Source organism: Enhydra lutris, unplaced genomic scaffold (assembly GCF_002288905.1).
Source record: "Enhydra lutris kenyoni isolate GAN:26980312 unplaced genomic scaffold, ASM228890v2 scaffoldscaffold1, whole genome shotgun sequence".
NCBI classification, from domain to species: Eukaryota; Metazoa; Chordata; class Mammalia; order Carnivora; family Mustelidae; genus Enhydra; species Enhydra lutris.
This window is the reverse complement of record NW_019154085.1, coordinates 19448386-19473943: the sequence shown is the minus strand read 5'-3', so window position 1 is coordinate 19473943 and position 25558 is coordinate 19448386. Positions and strand designations below refer to the sequence as shown.

Below are 25558 nucleotides of genomic sequence, written 5' to 3'. Positions count from 1 at the left end.
TGGGCGCCTGGGTGGCTCAGTGGGTTAAGCCGCTGCCTTCGGCTCAGGTCATGATCTCAGGGTCCTGGGATCGAGTCCCGCATCGGGCTCTCTGCTCAGCAGGGAGCCTGCTTCCCTCTCTCTCTCTCTCTCTCTGCCTGCCTCTCTGTCTACTTGTGATCTCTCTCTGTCAAATAAATAAATAAAAAATCTTTTAAAAATTAATTAATTAATTAATTAATTTAATTAAATAAAAACCCTGGGGGAGGGGGACTTCTCGCATCCTCTCAGCTTTCTGATTAATCATTTAGGTGGGAAACCAAAGCCTACTCAGGTAAAAAGATACGTGAACTCCAGGTCAGGATCACAATCCTGCCCTAAATATATGACATTCTTTCCCCTGCAGGACGGCAGGGGAGAGAGGGCTGGGTAAAAACAAATTATTTTCATTCAGTCACTGTTTCCTAGCAACCAAAAAAAAAAAAAAGAAGAAGAAGAAGAAGAAGCCTGTGCTTTCCTGATGTCTGGCGAGCACCAGCCCAGGCCCATGACGTTAGGTGCTCCAGCACGCCTCCAGAAGCAGGGAGAGAAGAAAAGCTCCGGAATCGATCTCCGGTTGGTGAGAGATTCTGAAAGGGGAATTTGTTAAGAGCTGGGCACCTAATAGAACACCATCTGAGAGTCCTGTATCATAGAGGTAGGGGTGCAGAGAGGGGATCTGCGTGGGGTGTGCAGGTAATTCAGGGCATGATATGCTTATAGAGCAAGGCTGTGACTTCTGGAGGATTGGTTTCTATGAAACTGCTAATGCCTGAGATAGCTGACATCTTTCCATTAGCTCTTTTGTGTGTATTTCCAGCCAGAGTCTTGTTTTTTTTGTTAAAGCTCTAGAGACAGAAAAGAAGAGGGACTGGCTGAATTCACATTTAAACTAAATCGTCTGTGCAAATGGCCCCCTTTCAACCAGGCAGAGCTCCTCAGTGCATGTAAGTCACTGAACTCTACTGCGAGAAGGGACCTCTCCAATCATGCAATGACTGTTTTACAGAAGAGAAAACACAAAACCACAGAGAGACAAATTCACTTATCCAAGGTGACACAGCTGGTGAATAGGCTTACTGGGTCTTTGGGCCTCCTGAGGGTAGGACATGATCATATTTTTAAGATTTCCACCTTTGTTATATTATGCTACATTGAATGGTGGTCAGGGAGGGTGGTCTAAGAGGAAGCTGTCACGGTGGCCAAGAGATGCATATTTTATTCTTTGCAAGTCTGAAAATCAAAGGGTTGCCTCGGAATCACGAACAAGCATGGGTTAAAGCAAGCATGCTTTTTAAAAAGGCATCAAAGTTAAGGGAGCCAAACCACCCCCTTATTAAGGAATTGAGAGAAGACAAATGTTCTACCAACAACTGCTTTTCTAACTTAGTAAAGTAGAAGAATCACAGTGCTAGCCTTTAGGAAGTTTCAAGTGCTAGGGTGTTCTTGACGACATGAGCCACGCTCATCATTTTTTAGACAACACCCGAAACTGGGATGCAGAAGAGCCAAGAGACGTGGCCACAGCCACACCAGTCAGTCGGTGGTGGAGTGGACACCACATCTCAGCATCTGGCCTCCCCAGTCCAGTGCTTTTTCTTCGAGGTTATGAGGTCCCCTCTGTGGCTTGTAGTATTCTCTCCCAATGGACTCTCCCATAGAGAGCTATATTACTAGCTTTGTAGTTCATGCATTTCCCATGGAATGCCCTTACTTTGCACCCCCCATCTTCATCTTTTCCACATCCCATCCAAGACTGAAACAGATGTAGCAGCAGCACGAATGGTCCAAAATAATATAATGAGTCTGGTGAAGAATTCACTTAAATTAATGACACCCTGTTTTCTCTCTGCTTATTGTTGGTGAGTTGAATCACGTAAAACTTAGTGTTTATAGACTGCAATTTTTTTTCAAAAGTTTCTGAAGTTTTATTTATCCCAACCATATTTACAGTAGTGATTTAAAAACACATGCACAATTTCAAAAGTACAGGAGGTAATATAATGAACATTTGTGGATTTATGTTCCCAGAGTCAACAAATTTTAATTGTTTTATATTTGTGTATAAGGGCTCTTCAGAGAAACAGCAAATATATGTATATATGTGTATACATGCTCAGAGAGAGATTTAGTTTAAGGAATTGGCTCACAAGATTGCAGTGCCTTGGCCTGTTCAAAAACTGGAAGGGATAAGCTGGCAGGCTGGAGACTCAGGATGAGGTTCGCCTGGCAGAATTCCTTCTTGCTTGGGAAAAGTCAATCTTTCTTCTATTCAAGCCTTCAAGTGATTGGATGAAGCCCACCCACATAAAAGGGGTGATATGCCCTACTCAAAGTTCACTGATTTAAATGTCAATCTCATCCAAAAAACACCTTCACAGAAACACCTGGCATAATTTTTGACCAAATCTTTGGGCACAGTGGTCTAGCCAAGTTGACATAAAATCAACCATCACAATTTGCTTTTGATCTTGTTTCAGGAAGAAAACATTGCAGACATAGTTGATAACCTACTTATACCCTTACTGGGCACCCTTTTGAAAAGCGATTATCTTTTTTTTTCATAAACTACTTTTTGTGACTTCAAACCCCTTTTGACCCCATTATCTAAATTCCAATTTCTGGTTCAATGTGGGGGTAAGAATTGAAGACATGGCTTCGTATTTTCCATGGTGAATGTTCTTTCCAGAACCTTCTGGCCCCAGGAAGTTGTACATGGGTTCTACAGAAAATTCCATTATGAACCCTTGTGCCAAGGTAGATTCACTGGGAGTCACTGTTGAATGCACACAGAACTCACATACTCAGATCACAGCATATTTGGATGCTTCTGTCCTAATAGTCTCGCTTACATGAGCCATGACTCTTTGACTTGCTAGTTGATTGCAAGTTGGGAAACTTGGAAAGAATAAGGGGTGTCAGACAAACTCAAGGTACAGTGCACTACCTTCCCACCCCTCCCCCAGCTGGTTTAATTCTCACCTGGTCTCACCTGCTGGATAAGAGGTCTGAGCTCTGCATGCTCCCAGATCCCTTCCAGAGCCTAGGACTCCATGACTGGTATTTGGAGTGATAGCATCCCTAACTCAAATTCTCTCTGATTTGCTGCTGTAGCTTATAGGCTCAGAGAGGCTGGGTCTTCCCTGAGGATATCAGGTGCAGTGTAAGCTACAGAAACCTGCTCAGCTGGACAAGACTTTAATCATGGAGAGAAAGCTCCTAAAGAAGGAAATTAAAAAGCTCCTGTAAGTATGACTGAGAATAAACTTTTGTTTATTACACTTGGCCTTTGGTGGGTTTCAAGTCATAGATGGTCTGGATATTGGCCAGAGATGGGGGTGGGTAAAAATCTGAGGAAGAATCTATTCCTGTGCTGTAGGAGAAAGCCAGAGGATGTAGCCTCTGCCTCCTGCCTGAGAGGCCTCACATGTGGAGCAAAGAGGATGCTGACTCTCTTGGGAGGATGTTTCTGCCAGCATCATGCATATCGGAGGCATTCCCATTCTAGAGCCAAACCGCTGAGCCCCCAGCCCAGGCTGCCTGTACCGGTCAGGATATGCCTTTAAAAGGGCCCTGCTGGTAAAAAGATACAGCAGAGATTTCTGCAAAACGTACCCAGGAGCCCAGCATTTCAACTGCAGCCTCTCCCTCTATTATTGTCAGTCTTACCGACTACATAATTCGTCTCCTTTTTCTTGACATCTGAAATTTAAAAAAAAATAAAAAATACAAAACAAAAGAGATGTCAAGTTTTCCCCTGGAAAAAAATTTTTTCTCCTGTGGGAGTTTTCTTTTCTTTTCTTTTCTTTTTTAAGATTTTATTTATTTATTTAATAGACAGAGATTACAAGTAAGCAGAGAGGCAGGCAGGGAGAGAGGAGGAAGCAGGCTCCCCGCTGAGCAGAGAGCCCAATGTGGGGCTCCATCCCAGGACCCTGAGATCATGACCTGAGCCGAAGGCAGAGGCCTTAACCCACTGAGCCACCCAGGCGCCCCTGTGGTAGCTTTCTGTGACTTGGTACTTTTTTAAGAGGTTGGTGAAAATCACAGAGCACATAAAAAGCAGGGGAAAGACTATTTCTTATACATTACCTGCACAACAATAATGTCCTTTTTATCAAAGACCTTCTCACAGTTCCCATCAAATGTACTTTCTCTGCCTACTATGATAATTATTTTTTACTAAGTCCTTAAGAAATGCTGGAATAAAACATGTGTGACTTTACACATATTTACATGTATGTGTTTGGAGGCTGATATAATAGTTTTAAAAAATGTTATCAGAAAATGTCAATTCCTCCACATAGAGTTCGAATTATTTTATATCCAAAGAATACATTTAAGCTACTTTAAATAGAGTATCTTGGGATTAGAAAGCAAAACCTGAGAATTTTTATTGATTTTAGTTTAATGACTCAGAAGAGCTTTTGGGAAACAGATACAAACTGACTCCCCGAGCCCCCAGCCCCTCCACCCTGGCAATGGCTTGCCCAAAGTGCATGGTAAAGACCTTGAAAACAGAACTGGCCTTTTGTCCAAGGGTTGATCTGTGCAGATGGACCCTGGGGACCCAGAATCCTTTTTTCTTCATCGGATCCCTCTTCCTCTTCTTGACTTCCCCCTGGGGTAGCCCCCTGTCTATTCTCCTGCCAGGGCCGCTAGGAAAGGATTCCACAGGACACACTAAAGTGGACTTCCTGGTATGGTTTTATGCATAACTCCTCCTCAGGGTATTTGCATTCTAATCAGGGGAAAAGGCCTTAGGGTAAGAAAATACATCCGTACAGAACATCATATAGCTGGAATTTTTCAACTTTGGTCATTCTCCCTGAGTTTAACATGGGCAGCAAAGGAATCTTTGTTTTAAACAGTGGGTCTCAATCCTTTTGTTTTTTTGTAAAATCTTTTCTGAGTGTGGGACGTGTCATGCCCCCTCTGCTTTCCTACCAATTCTGTACCGATCACGTGAGTATTTATTTTTAGATAAACATGATTGAAGTTCATAGTGGTTAAATGTTTTAAACCTATACCATTGCAGGATTGCTATTTAAATAAAAATGAGTATCAGTTAAGCTACCAGAACCACCAGTGACTTTGTATTTTGGTGGAGGAGGGAGGGACTGGGAAGAAGACTCTTCTGCAAATGGAGATCCCCTCTCATTCCCAATGGTTCAATGCTGCTCTCTTGCTTTTAAGGGGAGATTATATTGGCATCAGACTTCGGGAAAATGAATTTGACCCAAAAGGAAGAAGGCAACTCACCTTTCTAGATGATATGGTAAAGAAAGGCATGCCAATGCAAGTCACATTTGTGTTCTTTGTGTTCAGGGGACGGAACAAGGATCTGATGTAGATCATGAACAAGGCTAATCTCGATCCTCCCAGAATGTCTCTTCTTCATCTTCTCATCCTAGGGCCCTCCACATAGTCTTCTCAACTCATTACACTGAAAACAAAAGGAATGAGAAAATAAAAGTCATGAGACTTCTGCTATTTGCTCTTTCTTAGAGTGCAAGGTTAAATGTTAGATACATAATGTTAAAAATGTTTTGACAAAATGACTTCTGTAGTTCTCTACTATAATAAATGTTTTATTTTGTTTTTTACCATTTGTATTCATGGAGAAAACCACAGAATTGAATAATCTTAAAATCCCTCATCATTATTCACGTTGAAACTCAGATTCATGTTAGGTAATGAAAGTTCACTTCACAGACATTAAGGAAGAAATGTAAAGATCTAATTCAAAAGAAATTAGGAAATCCTCGGCTTTTTTATGCTTACCTGTTTACTCCTCTTGCACTAAGAAGGAGGGCTCGCTCCCTGCCCCTCCCCCTCTCCCTGTCTGACCTCCCTGGAGTTCAGCCTTGGGAGTTCAGCCTTGGGATTCTCAAGTGCTTCACCCTGCACATGTTAAATGGAGAAACTAAATCAATTAAATACGTGCTTCTCAAGCTTTAATGAGGTCTTATTTGATTTGGGAGGTATGGGTGGGGCTGGAATTTGCACTTGTGATGAGCAAACAGGTGATGGCAAGGCTGCTGGTCCAGGATCCAACCTTTGGATTAAGTTTCAACCACTGACCACAGTTCTTTTTGTTGTTGTTCACACTCTAGTTTGGTTTAGTCATTGAAAGAAATAAGTACAGTTGACCCTTGAAAACATGGATTTGGACTGTATGGGTCCACTTATATGTGGAATTTTTTTTTTATAAATACAGTACAGTACTGTACATGTATTTTCTCTTATTATTTTCTTAATAATGGTTTCTTTTCTCTAGCTTACTTTATTTTAAGAATGCAATATATAATATAGATATAACATATACATTATGTATTAATCGACAGTTTATGTTATGGGTAAGGCTCCTAGGGAACAGCAGGCTGTTAGTAGTTAAGTTTTGGGAGAGTCAAAAGTTATAAGAGGATTTTAGGTTGCAGGCGTCGGTGCTTCTAGCCCCTGGGTGTTCAAGGGTCAACTGTACATTGTACAGAAAATGTTAGCACCTTAGAACCCTTCTAAAACCTCCAAGACAAAACTAACCTTCCCTTTTCTGGAGGTGGGGATAGAGAGGAGAGAAGGGATTTTGACAAGGACAAGGTAAATATGCTTAGAACTTACCAGAAAGATGGTCAGTAGGATAGGAATGAACATTCGAATTGGTCCTCAGCTTTTACTGTATACAAAACTCTTGGCAAGCTACTCATTTGGGTCTACCTCCAGTCCTTTACTCACGCTGGCCTCTCCACCCAGGACGTCCTTCTCCATCTATAGAAATTCTCCTCGTCCTGTCCTCCAAGCCCCAGCTCCACGAGGAGCTCCCCTCCTAATCTCCCCCTGACTCCCCTGTGCTCCTGGAAGCACATTCCTGACATTCTGCTCACAGAATTGAAAATCATTCTCTGTGGCCCTCTTCCCTCACCTTCATTTTTGAGGCCCTGAGAACGTCAGTTTCTTATCCAAGGTTATACTGTGAGTTGTTGGCAATATCTAGATTTGAATCTAGATTCCCTGACACCTAGGGTTTTTTTTTTTTTAAGATTTTATTTATTTGAGAGAGAGGGAGAGAATGAACGGGGGGAGGGGACAACGTGAGAAGGAGAACTAGACTCCCCACTGAGCAGGGAGAAAGACATGGGGCTCCATCCCAGGACCCTGGGATCATGACCTGACCCAAGGGCAGACGCTTAACCTACTGAGCCACCCACGTACTGCCCTGATTCCTAGTTTCTTTCCAAGAATCCATCCTTTCTTTTCCTGTCACCATGAACCAAAAATTTTAAAATGGCCCTAGTGAGAGGAAAACGTAATGACTGAAGATCTCTCAATAATCTGTCTGAGTGTTGGGTTACTGGACATAGTGGATGATCCTCACACTGTGGACATGACAAAAGAGTAGACTAGGCTTAGCAATGCCATTGTCATTGGGTCCAGGGGGTGCTCCAGCCAACGTCTAAGCCCCTCCCCTTCTGTCTCTGCTTCCTGCTTCCAGGCACACTATGATTTGGCCATCAATGTCGCTTTGCAATGGCTGGATCACTCAGAAGACTTAACTTGGCTCGAGTGGGGAAAAGTGTGAGTTGAAATGGGTTTTTTTTTCTTCTTCTTCTTTTTCCTAATGTATGACTATGAGTAGCAATAGAGAAAGCTTCTGTCTGGCATCATGCACCAGAGGCACTCTGATTTGAAAACACTGCAGGGTGAGTATCCCTCGCCAGTGAGGCACCTGAAGAAACCTCACAGCTGTCAACATAGACGTGTTTACAGAGTTTGCGTCTCTGCCGATTGGTTTCTGTCCAATGATCTTTCTCACATGTAATGTTGTATCTTAAATATGTAAGTGCTTTATTGTGCGTGTGCCATGATTTTTTAAAATGGTCAAAGGCTGCAGTCGTTTTCAAAGGACTATCAAACACAATTTCTTAAACATTTAACTAGAAATATCCCTGAGCTGAGCTATTTGACCTACAACTGTTCGAATCCTTTCCGGGATTATCTGCTGGGCAGACTCACTCAGTTGGTAATGAGGCCAGGATTTAATAGCTTCATCTCAGAGGCCAGTTCCTTCTTCTGTTCCATCTCCTTAGAACACATACTTTGTCCTGGATAGTGGTATCAATTAAGGTTTAGTTGTAATAAGCAGAAAATCCAGCTTGAACAGACTTAAATACACCCCCAAATTGGAGGGGAGTAGGGATTTATTAACTTTATTTGCAAAGTCCAGGGGTAGGTCTACGTTAGGCATGGCTTGATTCAAAAGTCAAATAATGTCATCAGGATTTATTTCTGGACTATTTCCTCTGTGTGGATTTTTTTTTTTTTTTTTTTTTTTTTTTTTTTTTTTTTTTTTTTTTTTTTTGAGAAAGAGCATGCATGAGTGGGATGAGAGGGGCAGAGGGGGAGCGAGAGAGAGAATCCCAAGCTCCACACTCAGCACAGAGCCTGATACAGGGCTCAGTCTCGGGACTTTATCTCAGGACCCTGAGATCCTGACCTGAGCTAAAATCAGGAGTCAGATGCTTAACCAACTGAGCCACACAATGATGGATATTATTCTTAATTTTAGCCCATTTTATCACAATATTCAGTCCATAGGAGAATAGACTAAGAAAAAAAATTGCAGAATTGTGTCTTCATTGTGCCTGGGCCCTTAACTTGTCCAGAGGTGGAGCGTGGAGGGAATGGAGGACTCTGACTACTTAGTCCACTGTGTGTTTTCCACCCTTGGAATCTAGGGGTGTTCTTGGCTTCCCTTAGGAGCAGATGAGCTTACAGTGTGTAAAGCAGCTCCCCCCAGCAGGAAGGGAGAGCTCTGCCACAAGAAGGGGAGGAGGATACAAGTTGTCAAAACCATGACTGTCCACCATAGTGGTCAGTGTTCCAGAGCTGTGAAAAGATGGATAGATGAAGGCAAATTCATCCCCATTGTTGGAAGATTCAGAATTCAAAGTATGTACTTTACCGATGTCAGACTAAACACCTCAGGTTTGTAAACAAGTACATAACACATGGCCCATTGGAGATTAATGATGGATTATTATTATTGTCATAAGCTTACCAGGTGTCGAAAAGAACAAAAGTAAACCTTCCGCTGTTATCTATTAATATTCCCCCTTAGGAAAATGCCATTTCATGACAGACCTGTATATCCAAACCGGAAAGAAAGAGAAGCAATGATTTTATCATCTTATGCTGGAATCCTAATGGTAAGGAAAAGAACACTATTTGAATATATGGAGATTTTATATTTATTATGTGCATTTTTATATTAATGCATATTTATTTTATTTTTCAACTGATCTTTCAAAATGCTTAGGATTTACTAATATTAAATGTTTCAGTTTTTAAGATATAATAAAAAGTCTTTGACTTCTATATGGTATTGTGAAAACATTTACTTAAAAGGCAAAAAATGGGTGCCTGGGTGGCTCAGTCATTAAGCGTCTGCCTTCGGCTCAGGTCATGATCCCAGGGTCCTGGGATCAAACCCCGCATCGGGCTCTCTGCTAGGCGGGAAGCCTGCTTCTCCCTCTCCAACTCCCTCTGCTGTGTTCCCTCTCTCGCTGTGTCTCTCTCTGTCAAATAAATAAATAAAATCTTTAAAAAATAAAAAGAAAATAAAATAAAAGGCAAAAAAACCAGAATGAAAGACATACATAATTAGATACTAGAGACTCTGATTTATCCATTTGTTCACAAGTTATTTATTAATGCCCATGCTATCCAGGCATGATACTAGACATACCAGAGGTATAATTACTTCGTTTTGTAATGTAAAAAAAAAACCATGATATGATAATGCATTTGTTGGTGCTATTGTTTTTTTGTTGTTGTTGTTTGTTTGTTTGTTTTAACAGAACAGTATCCCGATTGAGGAAGTCTTTAAAATGTACGGAGCTGATTCTTCTACCAATTCTAGGGCTACAAAGGTAGGGGTGATCCAAGACTATCAATAAAAGGAATTTTTAGAGAAAATGTATTTTATAAATTTATAATGTATTTTTAACCTTTTCAACTGCATGAAACAACAGAGTTTTAATCAAAATATGCAAAACCAGACGTAGCCCTATCTCACTCGAATAACAAATCTTTGTAAAAGGATTTCCCTACGTGAGGGCAGTGGTGGGAGTAACAACCATATTTTGCATAAGGCTGAGTAGAGACAGTAAATAGGGCACCAGGCTTAGAGTCTAGAATCTGCCTCTATTTCTGGGGAACAGAATTTCTCACTTACACATTTTGTAATGTAGGTTTGGCCAAGTCCAAGCGCTCCTCTTGCATGATGTACTAGAACATTTAGCACTAGGACAAGACCTGCAAGGGTCAATCTCGTGACAAATTCTGTAGCTCGCTGCTGCCACCCTTCTCCTTCCCGTGACAGTCCCTTAAATCACAGCAGTAGAAGCAGCAACTATCAGAAGTCCAATGACATGAGTTCCACCGAGCCCTAGGTCCTTTTCCCTCTTTGAGTTTCCATATACTGATCTAAAAAAAAAATTTTTATTTAGTATTCTGAATGATCTTTACAGCCAGCTCAGTTTTGCTATTTATGGACATACGCATATTAGGTAAACATCAAATACAGGCTGGTATTTAGAGGTGAACTTCCAATCAGTTTACCTTTAGGTATCTCTAGAAAAGGGAAGAGGAAAGCAGGGTAGAGCAGGAGTGGTGTGCAGGGAGGAAAGAGAGAGAATCCATACCCTCATACCCAGCCTTCCGCTCCCACTGTCACTTTCGATGTCCTACCACAACCTGGCAGGAAGGCCAGAGCAGGGGCAGGGCTATGACCACAGAAATGCCTGCCCCCCTGGTTCTTTTACCCGTAGACCATATAGTGACCAGCAGGGTCATATAAAATCAAGAGGTCACCAGGTCAAGGTTAAGAGTCAGGCATTTACAAGAAGTGTTGAAACTTTGAATCCAACTGTCTCATCACCTTAATCCTTATGCAAGCTGGCTCTCGTCCTGAGACTCAAGGTCCCTTAAACAGAGAGGACATCAGCACCTTTCCTCAGATCACCCTAGTTTCAACCTTATTCATGCATTCAATACAGTTATAGGTGCAGGGGATAGAATGGTGAGCAAGTCAGACAAGATAACTTTTCTAGTGGGTCTTCTATCTTATGCTGGAGCTGACATTCTGCCTTAGTTGAGATATAAGCCACCCCGGGCCCAGCGCTCCTCAGATACCAAGCTGTCCTTGGCTTTTAAAGAAAGCCCAGATCTTTTAGTTCCTTAGATAGCAAGCAAACCATAATGCTTCATTCCTGCTGTTTTTTTCTGCAGCTTTCTCCCTTCCAGACTGCCCTCTTTCCACCTTCCCACAACCCTCCCCCACAACATATACACATAAATATTTCAGCCCAACCCCTTCTGGTTCAGCCATTGTGTTTTTCCACATCTTTTGGTGCCTGGGAATGACTAGGGCAGGCATCTGGCACTGACTGGTTGGCCTGAACTTACCTAGTCAAAGGGCAAATATGGAAAATCACATCCTGGTGGCGGGGCGGTGAGGGGGGTGGCCCTATGAACACTTGAAGTCTTGGTTGGGTTCTCAATCAAGAAGGTTTGCAAACATGGGTGTCCAAGTAGCTCAGGCCATGTAATCAAGTAGCCAAGTTCATTTTAAAGGGCCATTAGAGGAAGCCATGCTGTTTAGAGGTGGGCTGGCCAGTTTCTACCCATCCATCAGTCTTTCACTTATCCAGTAAAGAGACTATTCAACACATTCCCTGTTTGGTTATGCACAGTCTCTATTCTCACATCACTGACCAAAACCAAAAAGCCCAGACATGCACACGGACTACATGATGACCAGCTCCAAAGGGAAGAAGATAATATGGTCATGGAGGGAGTTTTCCTTCAAATATCTGCGTTTGTACATTGTTATGGGACATGACCATCAGCTCATTTACTGGTTTGTATCTGGAAGGCAGCATGGGGTAAGGGTTCAACATGAGGTTTCTGAAGGCGGGCTGCCTGGCTTCGAACCAACTCTGAGCAGGGGAATCCTGAGCAAGTCTTCTAAATTCCCCCACCCTTGATTTCATCATAAAAACAGGGACCAGAAAATGGGATTGTTGTGGGAAATGAGGTGAATTAGTACCAGTATAGCACTTCGTGGTTGGCACATGGTAACATCAAAACAGTAACTATAGTTAAAGTTCTGGTACTTGGGATTTGAATATCTGATTTCCTCTATATTCCCATAAATCAAGGTTTTTTTCAGCATTTCAGTCCAGATAATTCTTTGGTTGTGTGTGGGGGTGGAGCCAGGGGCTGTCCTGGGCTTTGTGGGATGTTTAGCAACATCACTGGCCTCTGCCCTTTAGATGCCAATAGCTTCCCCTGCAGTGTGACAACCAAAAACGTCTCTCAACTTTGCCAAATGTCCCTTAAGAAGCAAAATTACAGCTGGTTGAGAACCACTGCTTTAAATAATTAAATTGCTCATCAAGTGTCCTTATATATCACCAACATAATATACGCTCTGCCTTTAGACACCGAATTATCACAAAGGGTACTATACCATTTGAGCTACAAATGAAGAGCCTAAACATCATCTACCGTGTGGACCTCACGAGTCTTCAAGAATGCCAGCCCAGGCCTTTCTATTGAGGCAAATCATCTGCTCAATTTAGGGACCTCCTCCACATCTTAGACAAGAAATTAGTAGAAACTCTCAATGGAAATGTAGCCTTTCAAAGACTAAATTGTAAGAACTATTTTAAAACAGTCTTTCAAAGTTTAAGATAATTTCAAAAAACTGTTTTAACCAGAAGATGAGGTTATTCAAAAGACGTTATTGACTAAGATTCTTCTCTAATTGCTGCATATATCTGAATGAACTTTGATTCCTTTGGAGAAAATGTCTCCTAAGCAACAGCTAAAATCCTCTCCAAGCAACAGCTTAAAGCCCTGCAGAATACTAATTAGATTATGGAGAAGTTCTGGCCACTAGAATTAGCTACACGATGTAATACATAATACGGGTTGTGCATAGGCTTGATGGATTTCAACGGGAGTATTTGCTGCCACCTGGTGACAGAAAGGCATCATGGGCCCAGTGTTGCTCTTTAACTGTATTACTCAAAGGTTCTACTCCTGATAGGGAGCTATTATTTGATGAGCCGTTTTTCTGCTCAGGACCCTGGACCTATAGAAAGAAAAAAAAAATCAACCAAGGGTCTCACACAATGGACAGTGTTTACAATTCGCTTCAGATAAATATAAAATAGCTGAAGAAAAAGAGCATAAATCTGCCCTCCACACAGCAAGCAAGCAATAAAAATATTCTTCAGTTCCATTTGTCAAAGAGGAAAAAGGGAAAGGGAAGCAGAGAGAGTAAAAACTAGTGTAACTGAGAGAGGAGAAAGACAAAGGAAGTGGCTGGAGACCATCAGAACGTCTACTCCTTCTCTCCTGCTGGAGCCACACCCCAAAGTCCGACTGGCCATCATTTAACTCCATCCCAACTCCAAGGCAGCCTCTTCAGAGGCAGACAGATTAATGTCCGGTCCCAGCTCCACCACTTGCTAGCTGTGTGGCCTTGGATAAGTTATTTAACTTGTCTGGTTCCCAATTTCCCTATGTGTAAATACGCATGATTACACTTAGCAAACTGGATCCTTCTGATCATTCAGTGAGACCCCACGTGTCAGGTGCCTGATGCTGGCCTAGGACGAGGAGCCTTCAACTTCAGTGATATTATTTCCGAACCCACCCCCACGCCTGTCTCCCATCCACAGGAGTCCACTGACAGCAGCCGGGTCTCGCTGAAGCAGGCCCATCGTCCCCCCTCACACCTTCTATAGCCCTGGTCTCCAGGCACTTACTACAATAAGCTACCAAGTGTCTTCTCTTCTTGGAGGAGGCTGGCTGAGCCTGAAGGGTAGAGAAATGAGAAAGCATTTCCATGGTAAGGAGAGGGACCCATTAGGTTAAAACAAAAGTTCAGTATTGGCAGATCTTCATGATGGGAGATGGAAAACCATGCTTTCGAAATCCATTCTGTCCCAACGAACACTTAAAATATATGTTTAAAGTACAAAACCAAGCAAACAACAAATCCACCAAAGGGATGAAATGGAACAGTATCAACAGTCTGGGACCTCTCCGTGCCTCCTCTCCAACCTCTCCCCTCCCTGCTGCCTCACATTTATACTATCCGCAGTCACGGGTTTATCATTTCCTTGTCTTTTTTTCTAGCTTTACCACATATGCATGTCTCACCAACATACTGTTCAGTTTTGCATGTTCTTTGAACTTGAGACAAGTAATATAAGTGGCAATCTTTATAAATGAAGCAAACGTTTTACTCCATGGCTTTCTTTTGTCATTCAACACTACATTGCACAAATTCATCCTTGTGGTTAATATAGTTTATTTGGACTGTAGGTAGTGTTCCGCTGTAAGAGTACACCACAATGTCTTTATATATTCTTCTGTTTTAGACATCTGGATGATATCTGTTGTATGTCTCTTCATGTCCAGTAAAAAAGAGTTTCTCTGTGGCCGAGGCGTGAAACTGCGCCATCATTACATCAGAGATGCCACGCCCGTGCCATCAGACACATGTGCATCATCTCCAATTCTACATAAAGCCAAACCGTTTTCCAAAATGGTCGCACCAATGTACACTTCCGCTTGCCATGAGCTTATCTGCCTGCTACCAACACCTGCTATTTACAGGCTTCTTAAGTTCGTCAGTCTGTTAGATGGCCACAGTCTTAATCACATTCCTCTGATTACCAATGCAAAACTATTTCTCTGTTTTTCTTCTGTGAAGTGCCTGCTAAAGTCTTCTGTCCATTTTTCTCGTTGTTGTTGAGTCTGTCGGTCTTTCTTTCTTTCTTCTCTTTTTCTTCTTCTTCTTCTTTTCCTTCTTTTTTTAATTTCCACAGAGCCTCAATTTTTTAAAAAGCGGCTACAGGATATAATCAATCAACTCCTAGATTTGCCAGTACTCTTCCTATTTGAAATTTGTCCTCTCTCTTCACAAACATTAACATGTTTAGAAAATATGATGTGGCACCATCCCAACCACATTTGAAAAACTTCTTGGACAGTACAAGCTATCTTTCCAGACCACATGCTCTGCTTTTGCTTTGGAAAATAGCATTGTCATGAGCATATGTTTAATTGCTTTGACATTGGTGGAAAATTTGAAATTCTCCACCTTCTGTCTCAGTGATACCAAATGACATTTTAATAAGTTACTGCTCAGGCTGAAAGGCAGATAAAAATTACTGGCTATGCTCTTCAAGTCTTGGGGTGCCTGGGGGCCTCCATTGGTTAAGCATCTGCTTTCAGCTCAGGTCATGATCCCAGGGTCCTGGGATCAAGCCCCGCCTGAATCAGGCTCCTTGCTCAGCAAGGAGTCTGCTTCTTCCTCTCCTTCTGTCCCTCTCCCCACTCATCCTCTCTCAAATGGAAAAAGAAATCTATACCTTCATCCCTCAATGATGTACCCAGGTCATTTCTTGTGCAAGTTCCTATATGACACATCGCCATCTTCTTCTCTCTCTCTTCCCACCTCCAGTTAGAAGAAATTTTTGTTGAATGGCTTTGGACATAATTTGGCACTTAATATGAATCAAGAAATAACAATTGTAATAATCTCTATTGACACAAAGATGGTATTAGTAAGTAGCTTTAAAGCAAAAAAAGAATGTATGATCAACTCTAGGTTTAGGATTTTATTTTCATCCTATTTTGAGAATAATATCTCATATATACCACACAGGAAGCTATAGGAAGTTCTTGCATGAGCCATCAGATTATTAGGACTCACAGAATATTTGAGCTGGATGTGACTTTTGAAATCATCGGGTTCTATCTTCCCCAGGAGATAAGGAACCAGAGTGTCTGTAAATATAAAGCTTGAATCTCTCTCAGTGAGAAAACAGAAAATGATTGATCTTGAAGAGGGATGCTAATTACTTCAGGCCTCCTGGCTCTGATTAGTCATTTGTTATTAGTTATCTGATTAGTTATTTCCAAGCAGGATCCTGTAAAGGAAATGGTGCCCAAGTTGTTCCACGGGTCATTCTACACAAGAGAGAGAGGTGAGGCAGGGATGAAGATGATGATGACAAATATCAATAATTATTATTATCAAAAAATAATTATTATCATTAATTTTAAAATATTGTACTGTATGCCAACCACTATTCCAAATACTTTACATATGCTAACTTTAATTCCTACTACAACCCTATAAGGTCATTACCAGTATTATTATTATCACATGAAGAAACAGGCACAGAGGAGTTAGGTGACATGCCCAAGGTCACACATCTGATAGATAGATGGTGCAGCCTGTGCTCACATACAGCCTGTTTGACACTAAAGTCTATGCTGTTAACCACTATTGCTTGACTAGGATGGTAGTCATTCAACTAGTCGATGACACCTGAGGCCCTCCTATGTACTAGGCACTCTCTAATACACTGGAGAGAGAAGGTTCAATTAGCTAACTGAGCTCCTTACTTCCACACTCCAACCCATTCTCTACAGAGCAGCCAGAGCGATCTTTTAAGAACCTAAATCAGACCTTGTCACACTAGGCTTAAAAATATTGCAATGGCTTCCACTGAGTCCTAGAATAACGTAGAGCTCTGTACCATGGCCAACAAGGGCTCAGATGATCCGGCCGCCCCCTCCCTCTCAGCCCATCTATAATTTCACCTTTCTTGCTCTGCTCTAGCCACCCTGGCTTCCTTTCTGTGTCTGGAAACACAGGTTATTCCAAAAAGACCTTCTCGTTCCCTCTGCCTAGAGCACTCATCTCCAGCTCTTCCCCTAACCAGCGGCTGCTCAGCGGAAATCTCAGTGGATGCACTGCTTCTTTCTAGAGGCTTTCTCTGACTGTGTGCCGTGGTGGCTATCCAGGCACTTGCGAGCACACCATCTTCTTTTGTTTATTAAACTTACCAAAATGCATGATTTATTGTTTGTGTTTCCACACTCGGCTCCAGAAGGGCAGGAGCCTTGTCTGTCTGAGTGACCACAGCTCCTGACACAGGGGTGCCCATAGAAGGTGCTCACTGAGAACTTGTCGAAGGAAGGCTTGAATGAAGAGACAGTCCTAACCTTGAAGAAATTTCCAGTGTGGCAGACAGTGGGTTATAACTAACCACAGCACACTGGAGTTGCTCTATGTGAGCGCATGCTTTGAGTCCCCAGATGAGTGAATCTGTAATTCTGCCTTGAGGTAAGGTGGGGGTGCGGGGTACCAGCATAGGAGAGCAGGAGGGAGGCGTGGGGAGACATGGGGCAGGTTTCTCAGAAAAGGTGGTATTTGAGCTACATCTCAAAGGAAAAGTAGGCGCCTCTAGGCAGAAAAGGAGCAAATGGTTATCCCAGGTATAAGACAACACTATGGAGAGCAACAGTGAGTGAAAGGGCATTTTGGGCAAAGGGGACCAAGAGTGGGAGCAAAAGACAAAATACAAACGTGTGCGCCGTGTGAAACGTGTGTCTTTCCGGCAGGTGCTTGGTGTTAAGGACCATGGGCTGGTTCAACCAACCAAGTGCTGTAAGTAGCAGGAGGAGTTAACAGCACAGAGCATGTGCAGCTGTTACAAATAGGACTGTTTTCCTTTCAGGTTCCCCAAGCTCCACCTCTCCGCCTCTCCCTGCATCCCTTTGCCATGTTAACAGCGCCCCACGCAGCAGAATACGCCCGCAAACAGAGTGAGCCTCTTTACTTCCACCTGCGTAGGGAACTTTAACTAAGAATTAAACTCAGAAAGTAAGGTCAAAGTTGTTACGGCAATAATATTTCTCTGGCCAGAATAAAGGAAAAACAAACCAGAAGGATTCATGACTTAATTTCCCTTCAATATAGGGACCAGAGACGTCTTACTTCTCAGACCCTTTAGTGACGGGAGCAAGGCACTCTAGAAGGGAAAAATCTAAAACTGTGGGTGGGCTCATTTAAAAAAAGGTTTTTTATATGCTCACGGTTACCACATGTGTCTCCAGGTGTCAAGTTAAGAAGGGGAGCGACAAATAAAAATGCCACCAGCCACTCTGCAAGGGAAGCGAATGCCACAGCGTGGAAATCATCAAAAAATGTACCGTTGGACACCCAGCCAAGGAACAAAGTAGGTCTAAAAATGTAAACTGGACCAAACTGATACCAAGGGTTTGGAGAATACTTTACTAATATTGTGGTTAAAAGTCTAGCCTTTGGAGTTCGACACTGTGGGTCTGAATCCAAATAAAGCCACTGCGTCCCAGCTGTGTGACTTCAGGCAGACTGTGTCACTTCTCTGTGCCTTAGTTTCCTCCTCTACAAAGTGGGAAATACAGAGGTACCTCTTCTCCAGGTTGTCAGGATAAATACCGGGAATTATGCTTTTTAAGAGATTAGGTGAGGGCTCGGTGCAGAGTAAACCCTAAATAAATGCGAACCATGATTATCTTTTAGCCTCTGAGATGTTCTATGCATCAGTTAATCAGGTCTTATTCTTTGATTCAAGTAAGTGTGTCAAGGAGATTTACACGAATGTCTGTGTCCTAAAGGTTTCTCTTCGCAGTCCCTTTCCCACTAATGAAATTTCATCCTTGCCTGCTTGTGTCTCTGCTGCTGCCGCCCTGGCCATCTGATTCCTGGCACATTTGTGCCGCAGAATTCAGAGAATGGCTAGGGATACCCAGGGCTGGAGACAAAGGAGAAAGGCGGGAGAGTTCTTGGCCCTTCCAGCCCTAGACTCTCTACTTTAATGTGCAAAGTGAAAAGGAAAGTTAAAGAGACGTCAGGAGACCAAGTTAGTGAACACAATACAAGCTGAGAGGAGGGAGACTCAGATTAGTGGTACAGGTGGCCAGCTGGGGTATTTTAGGACTTTGTTGAATCAGAGGCTGTGGACCAGCTGCAGGGTTGTAAGGTAGAAAAGGGAAAAGGGAATTTTGAAACTTGCTACACTGGGTTATGGATTGCTCTTGCTTTTAGAAACACAAGTGAAAGTTAAACGCAAGTGAAAATCAAAATTTGTTACTATCTAGTTTGGTTGCTGTACTGTGCATTTTTTTAATGTGAATCTCTGAGTAGACTGGACCATGTAAAGCCCAGGATTCATCCAGGTTTTAGAGGCAAACAGTCAACTGGTGAGAAATGTAACCTTATCATAGCAAATGCTTTAGGAACAATCTGAATTCTTTTTTCACATTTGGGTTTTAATAAATATTATTCTAGGAACATAACAACACCACTATCAGAAAATCTTTACAATATTGTCAGGGCCCCTGAGTGGCTTGGTGGGTTAAGCCTCGGCCTCCAGCTTAGGTCATGATCTCAGGGTCCTGGGATCGAGTCCCTCATCAGGTTCTCTTCTCACCGGGGAGCTTGCTTCCCTCTCTCCCTCTGCCTGCCTCTCTGCCTACTTGTAATCTCTATCTTTCTCTGTCAAATAAATATATAAAATCTTTAAAAAAAAAGGGGGGGGGATACCCATCTGTGCATCCCACGTACTGAAAATCCAGCTCTCAAGATGACTCATTGGTCTGTTTGTTTTGAAAATATAATTCCATTTGCTGTATATTTTCTCCCATAACCATTGAAGATTGTTGGCTTCTTGACGGAAGCGGGTCTTTTATTTCTTTATTATTTCCCGCGTGTATATAAAGTGCTTTGCAAGCAGTGGCTGTTCAGTTATTGTGGTAGGTAAGTGAATTGGCAGTAACTACATGGTCCTTAGGGCTCTCAACGCACTGGGCTCTGTCTAAACTGATTGAGAAGTTCATTTCTAGGGACCAGCCATTTCTATAGGCTAATCAATGCCTGTAAGCCTAGGCTGTCCGAAGAATAAATGTCCATTTTGCAATAGGGACAGGCCTTGAGATGAACCCTTCCCATAAAGTCCTCTTCTTGAAAACCAAACAGCAGAAAACACATCTATGATTTTTGTTCATTCTTTATCATTTGTGTGTTTTAGCATCTTTTCCAACTTCTGAGTCATGTATTTTTTTAAATTAGCTTAAAACATTATGATAATAATACATGTTTATGGTAAAAATTTCAAACAATACAGGAAATATAAACTGAAAAACAAAAGAATTCCCCCTTTCCCACACCCTGTATCACTGTAAATATCTCTTGGGATCTTCAAATATTTGCTATACATGTACATATAAATATATGTGCATGTGTCCTACTGATTTGTTAGAAAGTAGTGAAAAATATTTTTATTAAATGTATGGAAAAGGGATGCTTGGGTGGCTCAGTTGGTTAAGCATCCAACTCTTGGTTTAGGCTCAGGTTGTGATCTCATGGGTCATGAGATCAAGCTCCATATTGGGCTCCATGCTCAGTGGGGAGACTGCTTGAAGATTCTCTTCCTCTGCCCCTCCCCCGACTTGCACACTCACACTTGCTCTTTCTCTAAAATAAATAAATCTTATATCTTTTTATTTTGTAAAGATTTTATTTATTTATTAGAGAGAAAGAAAGAACAAGCACAAGCGGGTAGAGGGGCAGAGGAACAAAGGGAGAGGGAGAAGCAGACTCCCCACCGAGCAGGGAGCTCCACAGGGGGTTCCACCACAGGACCCTGAGATCATGACCTGAACTGAAGGAGATGCTTACCCGACTGAACCACCCAAATAAATCCTTTTAAGAAAGTATGGAAAATACACTTTCACAGTTTATCGCTTGAAAAAGTTTTTCATTTTATGTATTTCAACTTCTGAGTCTTTTCCTTACCCATATGTTTTATGGATATTGTATCACATCCTTTAGCTGGTAAACAACTTTTTCAACCTCAAGATAAAACAATGGCTCATTCAGAATTTTTTATTTATTTCCAGCCACAGAAATACTTCATCAAGTAAAGGAAAGGGAGAATTTTTTTTTAATAATCCAGGCATTTAGTGAAATAGTTTTCAGGATTTCTTTTGTACTGTATTGATACTAACAATCCATTTATTAGTCAAAATGAATATGGGCAACACCATATCCCAGGAAAGTGTTGATACTGGGCACAGTACCAGGAAATGGATTCCAAATGGACAGGGCCATACCAAAGAGCTAGAAAACAGATACCCTGGTAAAAAGAGTGCAGACTTGGGAGTCACACAGCCCAGAGTTAACTCTTGGTTCTCCCATTTAATAACTGTCATGAATTGTTACGTGAATCTCTCTGCTTCCGTTTCTCATCTATAAAGAAAGGATTCTAACAGTATCTATCTCATAAGGTTGTTACAAGGACCAAATGAGCTAACCTATATGGAACAGCTTAGAAAAGAACTAGGCCCATGGCTAAAAAGAATACAAGTGCTCCCTTGACTACCCTCCTGACCAAGTCACAGTATCATGGACTGGAACAAGACACAGAGAGAGAGAGCAATTTGAGAGATTCTGGTTTCCAGTTCCATGGGCAAAGAATTTAGAAACTGCCACTCATCCTAGCAAGTAAAAAGCTGAACAGGGTGAGAAAACAACTCCTCTTGGATCTGTAAGACAGGGGTCAAAGGGCAAACCCCTGTCCCCCACAAGGTTGGAGAGACAGGCAGATATAGGGAGTTAGGGTTTTCCAGAGCAAAGGCTCACAAGCAGAAGCTACTATGAATACAGTACTGGAGTAGGAAACCCCAACAGCAATTGGCAAATCACAGGAACCTCAGTGCAGACATCTCAGAGGGTTAAATACTCCAGACTCCAGGGGGACCCAGTCCTAGCAGGATACCCACAATTTTGTGAGATTTACCTGCAGGAGCTCTGCCAGGTCCTCACAGTAAATATTGGAGAAAATTCCTTTCACTTTTCCAGCAGTGAGGGTAGGGGTGGAAGTGGAAGGTGGGGGGAGGAATCATTTTTAAATAAAACAGAGAATTCTGTTCTTAAAAGGCCTGCCCTTAGTGACAACTAGTTAACTATAGCCTAACCTGTTGACATTTTATTGGAACCCAACCCACCTAGAAGAAGGGAAATACCCATTCCAGTCAGCTCTAGTAATCTGGTCCCAGCTGAAGAAGAAGAAAAATTGAGAAACACTTGTGAATTTCCAAGTCCAGAGGCACAGGCTCACCAAAGACTGAGATCTAATCATAGGACTACAGAACCCTTCCCCTTCTCCCTCACCAGCCCCCCATCACATCACTAAAGACCTATTTAGAGAGTTCATTTTACCCAGGACATTATGTCTAGCTATCAAGAAAGAATTACAAGGCATACTAAAATGCGTAAAACATAATTTAAAGAGAAGAGCAAGCATTGCAAACAGACAGGACAAGGATGTTGGCACTATCAGACCAGGAATTTGAAACAAATCTGATTTATTACACTAAGAGTGTTAAGAGTGCTAATGGATAAAGTAGTATGCAAGACTAGATGGACAATGTAAGCAGAGAGAAAGAAATCCAAACTGTAACTACAGAATCCAGGTGGTGGGCACATGTACCTTCATTGTACAAATATTTCAACATTTCTATATGAAAATTTTCATAATAAAATTATGAAGAAGAAAAGAAGAAAGGAATTCTCAGAGTGGATCAAAACACAAGACCTGATTATATGTCATCTATAAGGCACCTACTTCAAATTTAAAGACACATATGGATTAAAGGTAAATGGATAGATAAATTTTGATTCACACCAGCCCAAATCAAAAGCAAGGAAAAGGTTTACTAATTTCTGACAGAGCTGACTTCAAAGCAAGAAAAATGATCAGGGATAAAGAAAGACAATTGATAAAGGGGTCAATTCTCCAAGAAGACATACAAACTTTAACATGTGTGTACTGGACAACAGAACATCAAATTACATGAGGTAAAAATGGTTAGGACTGCAAGGACTGGTTCCACTATCATAGCTGAAGAGTTCAGCACCCCTCTATCAGAAATGGAAGGAGGGCGATGCAAGTTTAAATTCAAAGCAATATATAACATTTCAAACTAATATGGCATAAGCACAATACACAACTGCTCAGGGGCAAAAAGAAATGATTAGCTGTGGATATGGTTAGTCAAAAAAAAGTATAACTTTTATTATTTGCTTTTCTATTTGGAAATAATTTTGAGTTTGGAGGAAAGTTGCAAGAATAGCAAAGAGCCCTAGTACACCTTTTACTCAGAATCACCAATTGTTAGCGTTTTGCTCCATTAGCATCACCATTTTTTCTGCCTCTGTCCCTCTTTCTGTCTTTCTGTATATAGATACAATTTTTTTTTCTGAGCCATCCAAATTACATCCTCCCTATCACTATACCCCTGTATACTTCAGTGTGTATTTCCAGAGACAAAGTCATTCTTTAAATAACCTTAATATAATGATCAACTTCAGAAAATCGAACACTGATAATTTTATTCGAACTACCATCTATGTACCAATTTTTCCAATTGACCCAATAATGTCCTTTGTTAAACATTTTTTCTTTCTGTAGAGGATGCAGTGTGAGATCATATACTGTATATAGTTGAGAAATGCAACTCAATTTCCAAACCTCTCAGAACAATTCCATTGAAGTTCTTTTGTACCTACACGTATTTTAATCCACCTTTGCCAGTAATTTAGTATTTGATATTTGACTCAATTCTCTGTAGAATGAAAGTTAATGTCTGTGTGCATGTTAAATTGACGGGCTTGATACCAAAATGTTTTGTTTTGTTTATTTGTTTGATTGTTTGTTTGTTTGTTTGTTTTGTCCTGCAGGTCACTTAGAAACTTGGAACTGCACCATGGAAGTTCATAATAAAGCCTCTGGGAGAGGAAAAGAAACATCCTAACACTGCAACTCTTGCCAGCACATTTTTCTTCATAGTCAGCTTGTGGTACAAAACTTATTGAAGTGTTACTTTGGATGTTGGGCTTTCTTCTCTTAGAATCCCATTGTGTGGCTATATTGTGTTGTTGTTGTTGTTAAGTGTATATCCTATGCTGCTTCATTGTAACCGGAAGACTGCTGGTTGGAGAATTTTGAGACTATGTAGTATTTCTGTGTCAGAGCAGACTGGCTCTGCAGCACATTTCACAAATGTTTAGCACTGAATACTGCAGAGTGGGGGACTTGGAGGTAGTTTCCCGAAGTTTCGATCTGAAATAAAATGAATCTGTCATCCATTGCCCTTCCTACGTTCTCACATGGAAACATTTAAAATCATTTCAATAAAGCATTAAAGGAAACATGAGCGCAGGCTTTCTTTCAGGAAATATAAGGACTCTTAGGAAAATGAAAATGTGCTAGTCTTTCAGCACTTTCCAAAATGCTGATTAGGCAGATGGTTTGGCTGTAAATATACACAGCAACAATTCGACCAAATGAATGTGAGTACAGATGATGCCTCTCTCAAGGTTTCACTGGGCCACCTGTCTGCAGAACAGTTGTCTTCAACACGTGCAAAATCAAGTGTTTGGCTTGTTGGCTTTCGCTGGAAATGGTGGTGCACCCTGATGTGGCGTTGTGGTTGGGGAGACCGATGACGCCTTTTCCGCATGGGTTTGGTTATGACCATAACTGAGGTTTACCGGGAGGCCTGCAGCACTAGGAGGGAGGAAGGGGATGTATCAGTGACTTGTGACTTGACCCTGGGTATGCTGTCTAGCAGCATAGGACTTTGCCCAGTTTCCTGTGCTCTAGCTCTGCTAATTGGGAGGGAACATTTTTTTCTTTGTGGCTGCTACTGTCTGTCCTTTTGACAGCTGTACACCTGCTTCATATGCTGCCCAACGACTTTCACAAATGGCATCATGAACACTTAGTGATAGCTGTGGCTGGGTACCCTTTCAGGGCCATCTTTGGGTCACAAACTATGATGGTGTTTGACTCCATCCTCCTATGTACACTTGGATGACAAAGATAAGCTGGGGACTGAAGGCCTCCCGCAGCCCTGCGTAGCTGAGGAATGCTTGGAAATCAGTAGGATAGCCTCAGTGGAGAAAGCTCCTCAGGCCGTCACTTGGGCTCTGTGAAACAGTGACACTCCAGGAAGGGAAAACTCAGGCAAATCATGATGCTGGTTTTGAAAACAAAAAGCAGCCCTAGGGTGCCTGGGTGGTTCAGTGGGTTAAGCCTCTGCCTTCGGCTCAGGTCATGATCTCAGGGTCCTGGGATCGAGTCCCGCATCGGGCTCTCTGCTTGGCAGGGAGCCTGCTTCCTCCTCTCTCTCTGCCTACTTGTGATCTCTCTCTGTCAAATAAATAAATAAATAAAATCTTAAAAAAAAAAAAAAATAGCAGCCCCAGGAGACAGCTGGTGGGAGAGGGAGGAATGAGAGGATCCTGTATGTGATTTATAGTCTCACTGAGTCTCGGGAAATCTCTTTATTTTTAGTCCAAGGAGAAGCTTTTAATCTCAAAACGAAATAGACTCATTTTCAAAATGTATTGCTTTTCACCAGGAACTCAGAGTTTTGCATTTACAAATTGAGTTTATTTTTCATCTCATGAAAGTACTATATATTTATGGTCGAAAATTAAGGCAATCAAAAACGACAAAAAGGAGAAATAAAAACATAAAACAAGGACCTATAATCCTGCCATTTATGGATAACCGTGACTGACATTTTGGTGTATACATCCAACGTTCTAATCTTT

The 25558-nt window shown here is 41.8% G+C and overlaps 1 protein-coding gene across 1 annotated transcript; it reads left to right on the top strand.

The window, feature by feature from the left end:
• The first annotated feature begins 927 nt into the window (after window positions 1–927).
• LOC111145513 (chromosome unknown C2orf80 homolog) lies at window positions 928–23751 on the top strand. Its single transcript, XM_022500406.1, has 7 exons — window positions 928–965; window positions 5215–5296; window positions 7511–7593; window positions 9137–9224; window positions 9876–9947; window positions 17631–17718; window positions 23678–23751. The coding sequence occupies exons 1-7, from the start codon at window positions 928–930 to the stop codon at window positions 23749–23751; spliced, it is 525 nt and encodes a 174-aa protein (XP_022356114.1).
• The last annotated feature ends 1807 nt before the right edge of the window (window positions 23752–25558 follow it).